This window comes from Oryctolagus cuniculus, chromosome 3, assembly GCF_051225735.1.
Source record: "Oryctolagus cuniculus isolate XC-2025 breed Fujian yellow rabbit chromosome 3, ASM5122573v1, whole genome shotgun sequence".
NCBI lineage: Eukaryota > Metazoa > Chordata > Mammalia > Lagomorpha > Leporidae > Oryctolagus > Oryctolagus cuniculus.
The window spans coordinates 165,849,791-165,865,476 of NC_142869.1; the positions used below are offsets into that span (position 1 = coordinate 165,849,791).

A 15,686-nucleotide genomic window follows, 5' to 3' on the forward strand; every position below is an offset into this window, starting at 1 on the left:
TGGAAGATGGCCCAAGTGGTTGGGCCACTGCCACCCACATGGGAGATCTGGATGAAACTCCCGGCTCCTGGCTTTGGCCTGAGTCAGCCCTAGCCATTGCAACCTTTGGGGGAATGAACCAGCTGATGGAATAACTCTCTCTCTGCCTCTCCCTGTAACTCTTTCAAATAAAAAAAAATTAAATAAAAACAAAAAGACTAAATGCTGAGGTCTCCATATCTCAGTGTAAGCAAACAAAATTTCCTTTAAAAAAAAAAATGTTTCGGGGGCCAGTGTTGTGGCTCAGTAGGGTAAGCCATCTTGGCCTGCAAGGTTGGCATCCATATGGGCGCTGGTTCAAGTCCCAGCTGCTCCATTTGCAACTGGGCTCCCTGCTAACGCCCCTGGGAAAGCAGCGGAAGATGGCCCAAGTACTTGGGCCCCTGCCACGTGAGTAGGAGACGCAGAAGAAGCTCCTAATTCCTGGCTTTAGCCTGGCCCAGCCCTGGCCATCGTGGCTATTTGATGAGTGAGCCAGCAGATGCAAGATCTCTGTCTCCCTCTCCCGCTCTGTAATTCTGCCTTTCAAGTAAATACATAAAATGTTAAAAAAAAAAAAAAAGAAAAGAAAAAGAAACAGCTCTGCTTGTCAATGCCAAGATGAAACTTGTTGATAAACCTAGCTAGGCAAAGCAGCCACTATTAGTTGAAGAGTAGAGAGGAAAAAAAATAACCCTGTTTGGAACCTCATATACCTGCTGATGGAAATGTAACATGGTACAGGAACTTTGGGAGATAGCCTTCGTATGCTTAAACATTTACTGTACCACCCAGCAATTCCATTCCTAGATATATACCCAAGAGAAACATAAACATATGTCCGCATAAAGAGTTGCACACAAATATTTACAGAGGGATTATTTAATAGCTCACAGGTGGAAACAACCCAAATGTCCATCATCTGACAAAAGGATAAACAAAATGCGGCACAGTCATGTAACGGAACACCAGCCAATAATCTGAGGGAGAAAATTCTGAAACATGCACTGACCTTCAAAACAGTACACAAGGTGAAAAAGAGGCTGTCACACCACCCATGGTGTGTGATTCCACTGATAAGCACCCTCCAGAACAGAGACAACTAGAGAGACAGAGAGCAGCCTAGAGCTTGCCTCAGGCTGGCGGGGTGGGACCAGGGAATAACCAGAGGGTACAAGTTCCTTTGTGGTTGATGAGGGTTTTGGTTGCATGTAACTGTGAACATGCTAAAAGCTATGGAATTACTTGTATGGTTGTGAATTATAACTCTAATGCTGCCATTAAAAAAAAAAATCTGTTCTGAGACATGAGGACTTGGGAACCAGCAAACCTCTCGTACAAAGCCCTTCTGGTCAGTGGTAAAAGCTTTAGTGGAGCTAAAGTCCAATTTACTTTGTTGTAATTGGAAGCAGCTTGCTGTATTTTGATATGTACATTTCTAAAATGTGAATGCAGTTTAAGACAACACATTATTACATCAGATGTTCCAGGCAGAGTGCCATGAGACATTTTCACTCACACACAAAAAAACTTAACAGGAATCTATTTAGTCAGCCTCAGAGTGTAGGATCTCCTCCTCCTGTCTCATCTCCCTGTAAGGTATGGTTACTTCACTCATTAAGTCAACAGACAGCGGAAGCCTTATGTGCATGGGGCAAGGTTCTAGGCGTGTGTGTGTGGACAGGAACAAGACATCGGTCCTGCCCTCACTGGGCTTACAATCTAATACTAGGACAGCATAAACACTAAGTGTGTGCCAGTTTTTAAAAACAGGGTTCTGAGCTAAGGAAGGGCACCACTTTATATGGAGTAGCTAGGAAAGGCGGCCTTCCTGAGGAAGTGAAAAGTTGCCAGACACACTGGTCAGGGAGTACTGGAATGGCACCATGAGGAAGCCCAGGCTTCCTGGGAGTCCTACTCCCCAGCCTCACACAAGGATGCCAGGCATGGTGACCTGCAGGCTGTGGCTGGACTGAGACGGCTCCCCTGCCTCGGACCACTGGAGGGGCTTCCAACTCTCAGCAGGAGGAAGCCCTCCCTGGTTCAGCCAAGCCCAAAGTGATCTTTCCACCCTGGCTCGTGCCTCTCAGCCAACTGTCATATATACCACTTCTCTTCCCCCCCCACCCTACCACTCACAGACAAACCAGATATGGAACCCATAGTCCTTAAGGTAGAAAATAACCTAGAAGCACAAAATATGCAGGCATAAACAAGAGATAGGAGGCAGGAAGTCAGAGTGGGCCATGAAGACAGCTACAAACTCCAAGAACACCCAGAGCCTGCTGCAGCAGAGGAAGCCTCAGGCAGTAGCTCTGAAACCCGAGGACGCGGACAAGGTGGGCAACAGATCTGCTAGACCTCTCACTAACTTCGAAATTATTTCAATAAGCCTGGCCAGGTTATAAGCTCAAGGAGAGGAGGCCCGATGCTCTGTGGTATTCGGCACAGTATGAAGGTACTTCAAAAAGTTCATGAAAAGTGGAATTAAAAGCACATTTAGGTGAAAAATGTTGAAACCCATCATTTTTTCACAATGTGCACTTCCATTAACTTTTTGAAGCGCTCCCGTATTTTGCAGAGTCGGGCAGTTCACTTGTTGACTCACTGTTAGGAGATGAGTGGTCAAGATAGAAGGCGTTGCCGGCGCCGCGGCTCACTAGGCTAATCCTCCGCCTAGCGGCGCCGGCACACCAGGTTCTAGTCCCGGTCGGGGCGCCGGATTCTGTCCCGGTTGCCCCTCTTCCAGGCCAGCCCTCTGCTGTGGCCACGGAGTGCAGTGGAGGATGGCCCAGGTGCTTGGGCCCTGCACCCCATGGGAGACCAGGAAAAGCACCTGGCTCCTGGCTCCTGCCATCGGATCAGCGAGTTGCGCCGGCCGCAGCGCGCTGGCCGCGGCGGCCATTGGAGGGTGAACCAACGGCAAAAGGAAGACCTTTCTCTCTGTCTCTCTCTCTCACTGTCCACTCTGCCTGTAAAAAAAAAAAAAAAAAAAAAAAAAAGATAGGAGGCGCTGTCCCACAGGGACGGGGCAGGGGAGGGCCGTGGGCTTTTGTGTTTCACTGCAGGTCAGAAACCTTCCCTCCTATCACTTTTGCTGGGAGGCTTTTCGAGAGAGCCAGGGCCACAGAAGATGAAGAAATCATGTAAATTCATTGGAGAGTCAAATGGGAACTAACAAAGCACAGCCTTTGATACGGGCAATTCAGTGGATTACGTAACGGTGGAGGACTCAAAGGCAGAGTTTTGAAAAAGTGGACAATTCTTGGGGCCGGTGCTGCGGTGTCGGCATCCCACACAGGCTCCAGTTCGAGTCCCAGCTGACCTTCTTCTGATCCAGCTCCCTGCTATGGCCTGGGAAGGCAGCAGAAGATGGGCCAAGTGCTTGGGCTCCTGCACTCACGTGGAGGACCTGGAAGAAGCTCCTGGCTTCAGATCGGCTCAGCTCTGGCCATTGTGGCCAACTGGGGAGTGAATCAGTGGATGGAAGAACTTTGTCTTTCCCTCTCTCTAACTCTACACCTCAAATAAATAAAATAATTTTTAATGGACAATGTGCCTTTAAGTCACTCGAGTAAACAGAATGCCTTTCTGCAGAAGACCCCTTGCCAGCACCTGCTGCCCTCGTGCTCAGACCAGCACACAACGCCGAGGGTCATCTTAAAAGGCCTTCGTGTCTATCTTTTTAACTTGAGCCTTCTCAAAAGCCTCACGCCATCTGTCACTGGCACTGTACTTTATCTGATGTGGTTTCCTCTCAACTCAGCTTCCCAGTGATGTTTAAAATCTTGTGGACATATTTAAATTCTTGACACAGACCCTGTCATAAAATTGGTTCATTAGGGTCAAAAGGTAGAAACAAAATTCTGCCACATTGTAAATTTCCAGTGCAGGCTTTAATTTTTTTTTTCATTAGTAGCACTGGAAAAAAATATTACTGCACAAGTATGTTACAGTTTCATTGTTAAAGTTTTAAAGGCTCACTTGAGGCATACCTCACTATCTGCTCACTGGTGATTTAACCAGGCCCCTACGTATTCCTTTTCTCCTGCACCTGATGAAGCCCAACAAAGCTTTTGTTTTGAAACAAATGTGGCTACCTTGTCCAGGGAGAGAGAGCCAGACTTTTTTTCCTTTTTTTTTGGCGTGGTCAATTTTAGCACTGAAGGCAAAGCTGAATTATTCTCGATTTGGTGAGGCTTTGGACTTTGAAACAGGTAACTGATGATCCCCAGCCTTTTAATGCATCTTTCATATCACTTCAGAGGAACACGCCTAAGACCCTTCCTAAAATCTAATAAATATACATACATAACGCACATAAAATGTTTTATGCCTAAGTTCAGAATCTCTCAAGATTCATTTTAAACTTCTACTGCTGATGTCCGTATTTAAAATATCTTTTTTCCTGATAAGTTTCCCAAAGTTTCCCACCCAGTCCCTCAAAATCCCTTCTCATTCCCAGCAAAACATCTTAAGCCAGAGAAGAAAAGACAAACATTTCTTAAGGCAGTGTCTCAACATCTCCAAAAAATATTCCATGGCCAAACTCACCATAAAGAGCTGTCCAAGTTTGATTAATTACATCTAGACACACAGTTCCTGACCTGAAACAGATGGAAAGAATGGCATTTTTTAAAAACTTAGAAAGTCAGTTGCATGTGTTTGGCAACTTTTTATCAAGATAAATAATTTTAATAGATCCTTAAAAAAATCCCTGTAGGGGAACAGCATGAGTATTTACAACGTCTGAAGTATCTCCTTAAAACCGAAAGGGAAAGATGGCAGCTACACCGTGGAGAAACCGGACGGCACCTGAGCCAGGTGATCAGAAATAACACTGGGAGCCGGGGCGCCAAGACCATGGAGGCCTCTGGATGTGACTGGAGAAGGACTCGATCTTACCACTTTGTGGTTTTCTGGCCTTAGGCAGGCCCTGCGTCTAACAAAGAAACCTCAGACAAACCTAAATTGAGAGACAATCTGTAAAATAACTAACTGTCTCTAGTCTTTAAAAATGAAGATTTCATAAAAGAGGAAGGCAGGCCAAAGAATTAAAGAAACGTGACAACCAAGTGGAATGCATGATTGTGGTGTGGACCTTTGCTGGAAGAAAAAAAGGCGCAGAAAGGTACACGGTTGGCATGTGGCAGGGGATTAGATGCAAAAGCCCTGAGTCAGTGTTAACTCCCCGAATCTGACGGCTACAATGTGGGTACCCGAGAGATCGCCCTTGCTAGAACGATGGCTGACACACTAACTCAGGATTACAGGACAGAGGGGAGTATGCATGTGCACAACCTACTCCCAGGGGTTCAGGAAAACCTCCCATGCGAGAGAAACAGCAACATTTAGTGCCTTAACAAGTAAAAACTACAGTCCAAATAGCCATGTACTCTGAACAGTACTGGGAGTACAAAACAGGACACACTGGGATCCTACTTTAAAACATCACTAATACAATATCAGGAAAGAAAGGGATGATTAGGATTCATTAACAAATGAAAGGCCAGTCTTAGTTGCCTTACTCTCAAAAAGTGAGAAACATTTCAAGGGCTGAAAACAGTACACTTGTGTGTTGAAACAGATGTCTGAATTCATCTGTGCAGAGAGAAGTGACACGTGGAGTATTACCCACGTTGACCGGAAACCCAGGGAAAAGGAGCAACAGCGCCACAGGGTTGAACTCAGTGGTTTGAAGACCGTATCCCTACGAATCTGTAGTTCAAGGGACCATTCATACAATATAAATTCCTGAGAAAATCCAAAAAGATCATTGGGATTTTTGGGTTTTTGTTTTTAAACAGCAGGGAGAGAGAGGGAGAGAGGGAGTGAGAGATGAACTTGAATCAAGAACAGTTGCTGCTAAAATTTAAACATTTTAAAACAGTTACTTACGCTTCATCAATGTTGGGGTGGAAAATTTTATTCATGAATCCTGTAAAAAGAGATGTTAATTAGCAGCAAAAAGGACGCAGTGAACAATTAGCTTTAAAGTAGTTCAGCTCTGAAAACGACTTCATTGTGGAAGAGGAGGATTTCACTCCTATGGCCTCACCTGCCATCTCCGATCCCTGATGCCTGGTAAGACTATCCTCCCCTAACAGCTTCAAGTAATTAAAATACACTTAATAAAATAAAATAAAATAAAATAAAATAAAATAAAATAAAATAAAATAAAATAAAATAAAATACTTGTCTATTCTATTAACAGACAAGTGAACTTTGGGGACAATGCAGCTTCTTACACAAAATCATTATTAAAGCAACTGTTTTCTAAGCGATGCAGGACTCCCAAAACAGAATGTGTAACACTAAAGGGCTTATGACTAGTGTCAGGATCAGGCCACCGGGCTCCTGTCCGACTCCGAGCTCTGGAGGTGAACTGTCCAAGCTCTGCACCCGGAGGCTCTTCCTTTGAACTTCTCCTTCTGTAGCTCATTTACTGGTACCACCAGGCTACACCTTGTGCGGAACATGAATGAAGCTGTTGAAATGCTAAAGGAACACAGTTTCCAAACCACAAAGGATTTGTTAACAACAGTGGCCAAAATATTTCCTTTAACTTTAGCCTACTCATTCAAAGAAACCCAGTTTTGACTAAAATTGAGGCCACCAGGAAATGAGGCAGAGTTTTTTTTTAAATTTTTTACCATGACTGTCAGGCACTGACTTTTTTTTTTTTTTATTCCTCAAACAAGTACAGGATTTGACAAACTTGTTGCTATTTAAATTTCAAAGAGAAATCAATGCACCCCTCATCTCATGGTGATTAAATCAGTACCCTATGCATGGGAAGGACAAGCTCTCCCAGGGGAGACCCACTGTCAAAGCTGCCACTTTGTCATCTTAGCTATGCATTTCCTTTGAGGACTCCCATATTTCACCTCCCACTGTTAATTGTCTTTAGGAAGACAATTCGCACCACTAGGTCCTGGCCCACCTTCCCCTGCTCTCCCCACAGGTTCTCTTATTCACCTGTTCAAAACATCCTGATCAGCACAATGGCCAGACACTGGGCTTGTTTAGGACACAAAAATAAGACAGCGCATTCTTCTCCAGGGGGTCCCCGCAGCAGTGGGACAAGAGTGAAGAAACTGTACTGTGTACAAAATCGTGACACGGGAGGGGTACACACGTGTGGGAAGAGAAGAGAGGAAACACACAGGAGTGACTGGAGGAGGAACCCCAAATGAGCTGCTACAGCCTCTGTCTCCAAAAATCTAAGAAACTTCCCTCCACTTAGAGAACAGGGGACAAGAATACAAAATCTCAGGTACTCCAACCTCTGATTGCTCAAATACTAATCACTTCCGGTTTTTGTTTCTGAAGGCTTTGTGTTGAACTAATTTAACGTTTTATCCACTACCAACAAGAGAGGCTGTGAGTTGTTCAAATTATCCTCCTGCAAAAAAGAAAAGGCTGGTGTACAACATTAACTCTTCATTCAGGAAACAGGATGCTTCAAAGTCTAGATTTAAGAGGGACGTGGCTGTGATAGCTGATGGAAACATCCCTGCCTCAAAGCCAAGAGGAGAGTGGCAGGTGTTCCACTTGACAGTTGAGGCCCTTGTATCCCGTATCTGGGTGCCTGGGTTTGAGTCCTGGCTCTGGCTCTCGACTCCGGCTTCCTGCTAATGGGTACCAGGGGAGGCGGCTGGATAAGGCTCAGGTAGTCAGTCCCCTCTACCCTCAGGGGAGACTTGGACTGAATCCCCAGCCAAGTCTCAGTTAGTGCAGGGGCTTGTGGGGCGCACCAGCAGATGAGCTCGCTCTGTGTGTCTCTCAAAATAAATGTTACACAGAGGAGAAAAAGGTAAAAAAAAAAAATTCTACTCAACCCCAACACACATGTCCAAAAGGGCCAGTGAGGACATCTGTAGCAGCACTGTTGACAAAAGCCAAGAACCATATCCAACTGTATCAACAGGACCAGACTGCAGTATCCTGGTAATGACTAGATCAGTGTGTATCAACTCAGAACTAAAACTCGGTTAAGAAACAGAAGTTGTAGAATGATATACTTGCAGCACGACGTCATTCCAACACATTAAAACAAAGCAGTACTCTCTACGCTAAGTGGTAACCAGTATGTACAGGAAAACTGTACTGAGCCAACACATCCCAAACTTGCAAAAGAAATCACTTCAGTTTGGGTCCAGGGCCGTGCTCACAATGGGAATAGGGAACAAAACAGGACATGGTTAAAAATGGCTATAACATTATATTCCTTTGAGAAAGAGGCCAAGTGCTTGTATATTATCTGTTGTTATTTTTAGAGTGTGCACAGGTAGATGTGGACAACTGTTAAGAAGTGCTGAATTACTAATGGTGGGAGTGTTTTCTCCACAGTACTTTGCAAATTCCATTGCCCCTCCCAACCATCCAGGTACCGAATCCCAGTAATGGAAGTGGCTAAGACGACACGCAGGTGTCAGTGGTAATGTGTGTGAGAAACTTTCCCATTATTTCTACTTTGAACCCCCTAAATGTCTACAATGTGCCATTCTAATAGTTTTTTTTTTTTTTAAACAACTCTTTCAGGTAAGACCACCCTCAGGTGCCAGGGCCGATCCTCGATCCTTGCAGTAGATATGGGGACATACTGCTACGGGCTGCAAGGGAGCAATGAGCTGAGTGGGAGTAATGAACCACCCACGTGACTTAATTCAAGATGCGTTCTTGATACTTAAAACCTTGCCTTTGCTAACGTTTCAAAACTACCCCTTGCGAGCAGGCGTTACGCTGGCATCCCACATCTGAGTGCCCGGGTTCAGTTTCTAGCTCTTGCTTCCTGCTGATGTGGCTCCTGAGAGGCAGCAGTGATGGCTGAAGTATGTGGGTCCCTGTCACTCATGTGGGAGATCTGGCTTGAGTCCCTGGCTCCTTAGCTTTGGCCATTGTGAGCAGCTGGGGATGAACCAGCAGAGGGCAACTATCTAAGGAAGGGGGCTTCCGAAAACCCAGTAAAGCAGTGTCTATGTTAAAAGTTCTCAACGCTGGGACTGGGTTGTGATGCAGCAGATTAAGCTGCTGCTTGCCATACCAGCATCCTGCTATTCCCCCTGCCCTGAAAATGTGCCAGGGAGGCAGCAGATGATGGCCTAAAGACTTGGATCCCTGACACCTACATGGGAGACCCGGATGGAGTTCCTGGCTCCTGGCTCCGGCCTGGCCATTGCGGACATTTGGGGAGTGAACCAGTGGATGGATGATCTTTCTCTTCCTCCGCCTCTCAAATAAATAAAGAAATCTTAAAAAAGAAAAAGCAAATTCCCAATGCCGGCTACAGATGAGAATTCCCCTTGCAAGCTCTTCAGAAGGCACAGGTCACGCTATGTTAGAAAGCGGTGAATGTTAAGGAGGAAAAAAAAGTGGCAAGGCCAGGGTGAGGGGCTGCACTTCTGGGGAAGGAGGTTTACTTTGCAGGAGGCAAGGGAGGAGCCCCGTCTCCGCAGCAGGGACAGCCCAGTGCAGAGCACAGCAGTTTACTTCTGTATTTGAAGAATAGCAAAGACACTAGTGAAATCAAAGTGACGTGAGCGAGGGGTGGCAGACTACAGTGGGGTCAGAGGGGTGATCAGCATCTGGAGTCCTTTGAAGGACCGGGCGCTCGTGTGGAAGAGGGGAAGCCACTCCCATCAGTGCCCAAACCCGGATCCTGCGCTCACGTTCTCAGGTTTCAGAATCAATGGCTTGTCCTCTCAAAGGAGCAGAGCAATGGCGCACAGCACCTCAGGGCTCGGGAAAGGATGGAGAAAGCCAATCTCAAGCAAATGGAATGGAAAGCCTACAGAGGAGTTCAGCTTCAACTACCTGATGCCGAGAGCACCTGCAAAGTGTAAGACAAGAGCTGTGGCGAAAAGAGCTTTAAATGTTTACCAAAACTGTATCTGAACGATCAACGGCCTCCCCCACCATCCATGCGTGGAGAGTACATTTGAAATCAATACGGTTTCCACACACTGTTTTCCCTTAGATCTAGATTTGGCCAGGAGTATATAATAGAGAGGACATAGTAAACATATGCTTTAGTAATTAAATGGGTTGAGCCCAGTTTCCAGAGCCTCTGCTAAGAATAAAATATCATTGAGCTCTCGGACCGAGGGCAGCAGCAGAATACCAGGTGCTAAAGAGGGCTGTGGGTTCCAACGCTGACTTTGCCATCAGCTGCAGGCGCTGGAAAATCTCTTTACTTCCGGAGGTCTGTTCCTTCACCCATGAAGACAACAGCATGACCCGCAAAACCTCTCTGTTTTAAAAACATGTATGTATGTACTGGAAAGGCCGAAAGAGCGGGGTGGGGGTGGGGGACAGATTTTCTGCCTGCTGGCTCACTCCCCCGCATTCCCCCAAAGGTCAGGGCCGTGCCAGGGATCCAAATACTTGGGCCACTTTCCACTGCCTCCCCAGGTACATTGGCTTGGACCAGCACTCCAATAGGGGATGCTGGCATCACCAGCAACAGCTTAACCTGCTGTGCTACAATGCGGGTTCCCTCCTCTTTACTCCTGAGGGTCTATCGGCTCTAAAAATCTAGGGTTTAGTAACAGCCAAAACTCTGGGAACTAAGCTCTCAAAGGAAATTAATTCTGTAAGGAAGCATTTTTAGGTACAGAAATATTCTGGAAAATATAAAACTACCAACGTGCTAAAATACCACGAAGAACCACAAAATCCGCTATTCCCAAGTAGGCAGAAACAGAGTTTATAACCTTGCCTTTCAAGAACAAGCACAGTAGACCAACTCTACCAAAAAACAACTTTCACTGAAAGGATCTCTTCCAATAGCAGGCTTCTTTAATTGTTAGAAAAATATTCAAAGCAAACCAATGGAAAGGAACATATTTCCCTGGCATTTGTTCCTGGACGAGCGATGGACAGTGTTTCTGGCAAAGCCATTCCACGCTGGACGAGGATGCCAACAGTGGAATTGTGGATGACGAGGGGAGGCGGCTGGGAAAGAACAGGCCAGGGTTTCAGAGAAAGAGCGTTCTCAGGACTGGGTGTTTGCCCTGGCACTCTCCCCTTCCTTTTGGCAGTGCTGTCACCCTGCTAATGAATGTGGCTGCAGTGAGAGAATTTTCCCAACACTTGCTTCCACTCAACCAGGAACTATTTTGAAGGCATTTGAAGAGAACATATTTTGAAAATTGCTATTATGGCAACAAGTAGAAAGGGCAAGTCATCTTTAATCCACATGATTTAAGATTTTATTCACTATTAGACATTTCCTAATGATAAATTTAAGTGATTTGATCAAATAAAAATTCTTCACTGTTTTGGATAATTATTCTGGCACAGCTCCAGAATCTGTATTAAAAAAAAAAAAAAAAAAAAGGAGAGGAGACAATAGGAATAAATGTCTTGCTAAAAGGTTGTTACTTCTGTCCCTTATCATCCAGCAGAAAGAAATCAGGTGGTTTATAATTATGGAGGAGGAATACAAATAATGCTGTATCATTTTCAAAGCACATTTTATTCCAACAGATAAATACACAAGGCTTGTGCCATTCCAGTACTCCACTGCTCTGGTCATAACACATCTCTTGAAACATTGGCTAACAAGCAGAGAAGGTAAAAAGCACTATGCCAAGCCATACTGAAAACTGGTTTCCATTTCAGCCTGTTTTTCTGTCCAGTGCTGCTGGGCACGGGGTCTGTACACCCCTGTAACAGCTGATATTGGGTTAATAGGTCTATATGAGGCAAAAAAGACCTCCTGTCAGGGCCAGCATGTAAAGTCACCAGATCTCTTGTTGTGGCACAGTGGGTAAAGCTGCTGCCAGCAATGCTAGCAACCCATTTGGGTGCCGGTTCGAGTCCCAGCTGTTTGACTTCTGATCCAGTTCTCTCCAAATGGCTTGGGGAAAGCAGCAGATGATGGCCCAAGCACTCGAGCCTCTGCCACCCATGTGGAAGACCTGGATGAAGCTCCTGGCTCTTGGTTTCAGACTGGCCTGACCCCAGCTGTGTGGCCATTTGGGGAGTGAACTAGCAGGTAGAAGACCTAACTCTGCCTTTCAAATAAATAAATTAACCTTATTAATAAAAAAAAACACCTTTGTGCATTTTATTTGAGAAGATATTAATAATCAGATCTGTGGGTGGATGAGTTAGCCAGGTCCAGTCATCTATCCAGAAATTTCTCTCAAAATGATCTTGATGAAATGAGAGGCCAGACAAATGACTAATGAATGAGCCAAAACAGCCCACTCTAAGGCAAGCAGGTGAGAAGTGCACAGGCACAAATGACAGTGCTATCTCAGGGACAGAACAAGCCTGGATCGAAATGGCTGAGGCAGCTGGAGCTGATGCAACTGAATTACAAGGTCATGAATTCCTTTAAGAAAACAGTGAGTGAAAAACGTTATCATTCTGATACTCTGTCTTCAAGACAAATGCCCACATAGTCTAGCTATAATAAAACTGATTAATTCTATTTTAAAAAGTGGGGATATGTTCAAAATGTATTTAAGACTGGGCCTCAGAATATAAATATTTCAAGGACAGTAACTTGGTTGCACCTTCTTGGCTTGCAGGGAGGAGGTGACCACAATGGGGGGTGGCGGGGAAGCAGCTTCACCAGGGACAGCTGCATGCCAGCTGCGTGCATCAGGGCACAATCTGACAGATTGCGTCTTCCCTCGGCTACAGGCCAGGACTGTGGCAGCCTGCATAGTCCCTTCACAGAGCTGAGCCTCTCTGTTCAGGAGAGAGGGACCTGTGTGGGTCTCCGGAATCAACAAGCAAGGAGCTCACTCTCAACTCCCTGTGCATGGGAACTTCTCACTGATCCCGTGTGTGCTCCGAGGGTCTAAACTCAGCAAGGCGGTCCTCTCTTCTGTCCGGGGGATGGCTGGACGGATAGGGCAAGTTCATCTGTGACTGCAGTGCCCGCCTTCAACAGCACAAGCCTTCTTCCTACCTAACACAGCAGGAAAACCTCCAGCCTCCCCCCAGCTGACTCCATTTCCGGAAGACTGCAACCTCTTTTCCTGTCTCCAGCATTCAACATCTTCCCATGTCCAGGCCATTCCTAGAAGCACGCTGCTGGAATCAGGCAGTGTTTGTTTCTGTGGTCGGGGCAATATGGTATAGAACGCACTGGACTCGCGATCACAAGACCCGACCTCAAGTCTCCACCCCTCATTAAACAAAGCTGTGGTGAGAAGTTCGGGTGCTAGTCAGACTGCCTCGGTCCTACTGGGTGAGCCTCCAGCAAACTTCTTAAACTCTTTGCCTTTCTGTTCTCTTATTCCCAAAACTAGATGAAATCATGGTACCTACACATCACAGAATTGCTATGGAGATTCAACAAAGTCAAACATGAAAAAAGCATCTGGACAGTAAGCACTCAATGTTAATTTTAGCTTCACGAGCATGGTTAAGTCATTTCTTGGTGGGATGTGGGGAGAACATGTGACAAAGTCCTTACTTTTAAGTGACAATCAGTACACCAAGTAAAACCATTAACAAGTTCTTAAATGCTATCATGTAGGAATTTTGATTAGGAAATTAAAAGCAGCCCAAACAACTCAAGTAATTCTTTGTTTTGCTCCTTAAGGGTGCTGTTTCACAGAGTCCCAAGTAACTATTTACTGCTTTGTCACAGATAAACCCTCTGACCTTCAAAACAGCATAGGGGGGAAAAGCTGTTTAATCCCTTTCTTTCTTTATTGTGCTTTTTCCCTTCTAGGTCTAAGAAAGAAAGTCAACTTTGATATGTATGTTGTTTGTTTTGACTCAAAGGCACAGGAAAACAGACAACATATACTCTTCTAAGAAAACAAAGTAAAGAGATGAACTCTGGGTAAGCTCCAGGTCTGTACAAAGCGAACAAGGGAAGGCCCTCCTATGTGACACGCAGAAGTAACTTGATGACTTGTCACAGAGCAGAACATGAGCCTTGCTGGAGCTTCCTGTTCCACATGGGCAACTAAGTGCCCAACCACGGAACAAGAGCTGCCTCTGGGCCTGGCACTGCGGCACGGGGGGTGGGCCTCTGCCTGCGGCACGGCGTCCTGTGTGGGCACCAGATGGTGGCCCTGGTGTTGGGCTCCTGCCCCCATATTGGGGGCCCAAGGGGAGCTCCCAGCTCCTGATCATCGGGGCCATTTGGGGAATGGTCCAGCAGATGGGGGACCTATCTCTCCCTCTGTCTGTGGCTCTGCCTCTCAAGTAAATGAACAAATCTTAAACAACCAAACACACACCTGAACTACCTTCCATCCACTTACGTGACGTTTCACGGATTTCTGGCTGCAGGTTACACCCAAAGGCCAAGAGGTTATGAGACACCATCCTGCCCTGCCAGATGTAGGAGCCGTCCTCTCCCGACCCCCTTCTCCGCGGCACTGCCACAACTGCCGTGCGATCCCTGGGCCGCAGCTCCCTCAGCCTTGAACTCCTCCTCCCTCTGCAGACGGCGCGGCTCAACCTCAGCCTGAGCTGCCTCCCCAGCCTGCCTCAGCCTCTGGGTCTTTCTGCTGCAGGCTGACACCTTTTCTACGTCCTGCACCGGCCACTGGATCCCCCACCACTGGCCAGGGCGGTGGGGACTCTGCAGCCAAGGCAAGTGGCCTAAGTCGACTTGAGATTTGTGGTTTCTTTTCACCTTCCTCACACTAAAAATGACAAGATCTGTTCTATACATCCATCTCTAAGTCCTTTGGGATTTGTCAAGAACATGAGAGAATACTCTGATACAGAGATATTATATTTCCTATAACCCTATCTCACTGGAAAAGGAAAAGACAGTTACTCAAATACTTATTAAACCATTCAGACTGCATTTTGGTATAGTGAAAGCAAAACAAAAATACCAGAACAGAACCTAGAAGACAGATGTGGAAGCTATTTAGCAGTAATATAGCTCACGCTAATTTCTTCCATCCTTAAAATGAGGCAAAATAAATGACAGTTTCTAAACCTGCTAACAATATGGTTTCACCAATACCAGTAAAGCAAGAAAATCTTAAATTGAGTCAAGTTTTTCAAAGGAAACTAAGACTTTACTCTTAGTGTTTTCAAAAGAATTTCAGTTTAAAGAAAACTGAAGCCAAGAACACATTTTCATTATGATACCAAGTTCTAAAGCAAAAGAAATGAAGTCAACGCCAAAACATTAATCACAGTAACTGGCCCAAAAGCTAGAGGTCACCCATTACGAAGCAGGAACTTGGGCTGCAAGTTAGATGGAATTTTTACACAACAAATAGAACGATATTATAATGAACTGTCAAAGGGAAAATTAAAACTGGCACAAGCCAACTTCAAGAAGGACATGAAGTCCCGGTGTTGTGGCACAGTGGGTTAAGCTACCACCTGTGACCAGGGGATCCCATATGCATGCTAGCTAAGTCCCAGCTCCACTTCCAATCTACCTCCCTACCACTGCGCCTGGGACGGCAGCGGAAGATGACCCCAGTGCCTGAGCCCCTGCACCAGTGCAGAAGGCCCGGAAGGAGTTCCAGGTCTTGGCTTCAGCTTGGCCCAGCCCCGGCTATTGCAGCCATCTAAGATGGAAGATAGATCTCTTTCTCTGTAACTGCTGTTCACATAAATAAATCTTTAACAAAAAAAAGAGAAGGAAATGGAGTGGGGCCAGCATTGTGGTCAGCAGGTTCCGCTGATTTCCACATCAGAGCCAGCGGAGCTCCTGGCTT

The 15,686-nt window shown here is 45.9% G+C and overlaps 1 protein-coding gene across 3 annotated transcripts in view; it reads right to left on the reverse strand.

The window, feature by feature from the left end:
• UBE2H (ubiquitin conjugating enzyme E2 H) overlaps positions 1-15,686 on the reverse strand; it is a 110,744-nt gene that overhangs the window by 20,173 nt on the left and 74,885 nt on the right. For 2 of the 3 annotated variants that reach the window (XM_008258200.5, XM_089328582.1), the window contains exons 4-5: positions 5,917-5,956; positions 4,573-4,625 (exon numbers count right to left, since the gene is read on the reverse strand). The exons of the other annotated variant lie outside the window; for it this stretch is intronic. In XM_008258200.5, coding sequence (XP_008256422.1) covers positions 4,573-4,625; positions 5,917-5,956 — 93 coding nt within the window. The remainder of the gene's footprint in view (positions 1-4,572; positions 4,626-5,916; positions 5,957-15,686) is intronic. 3 annotated transcript variants of the gene reach the window in all.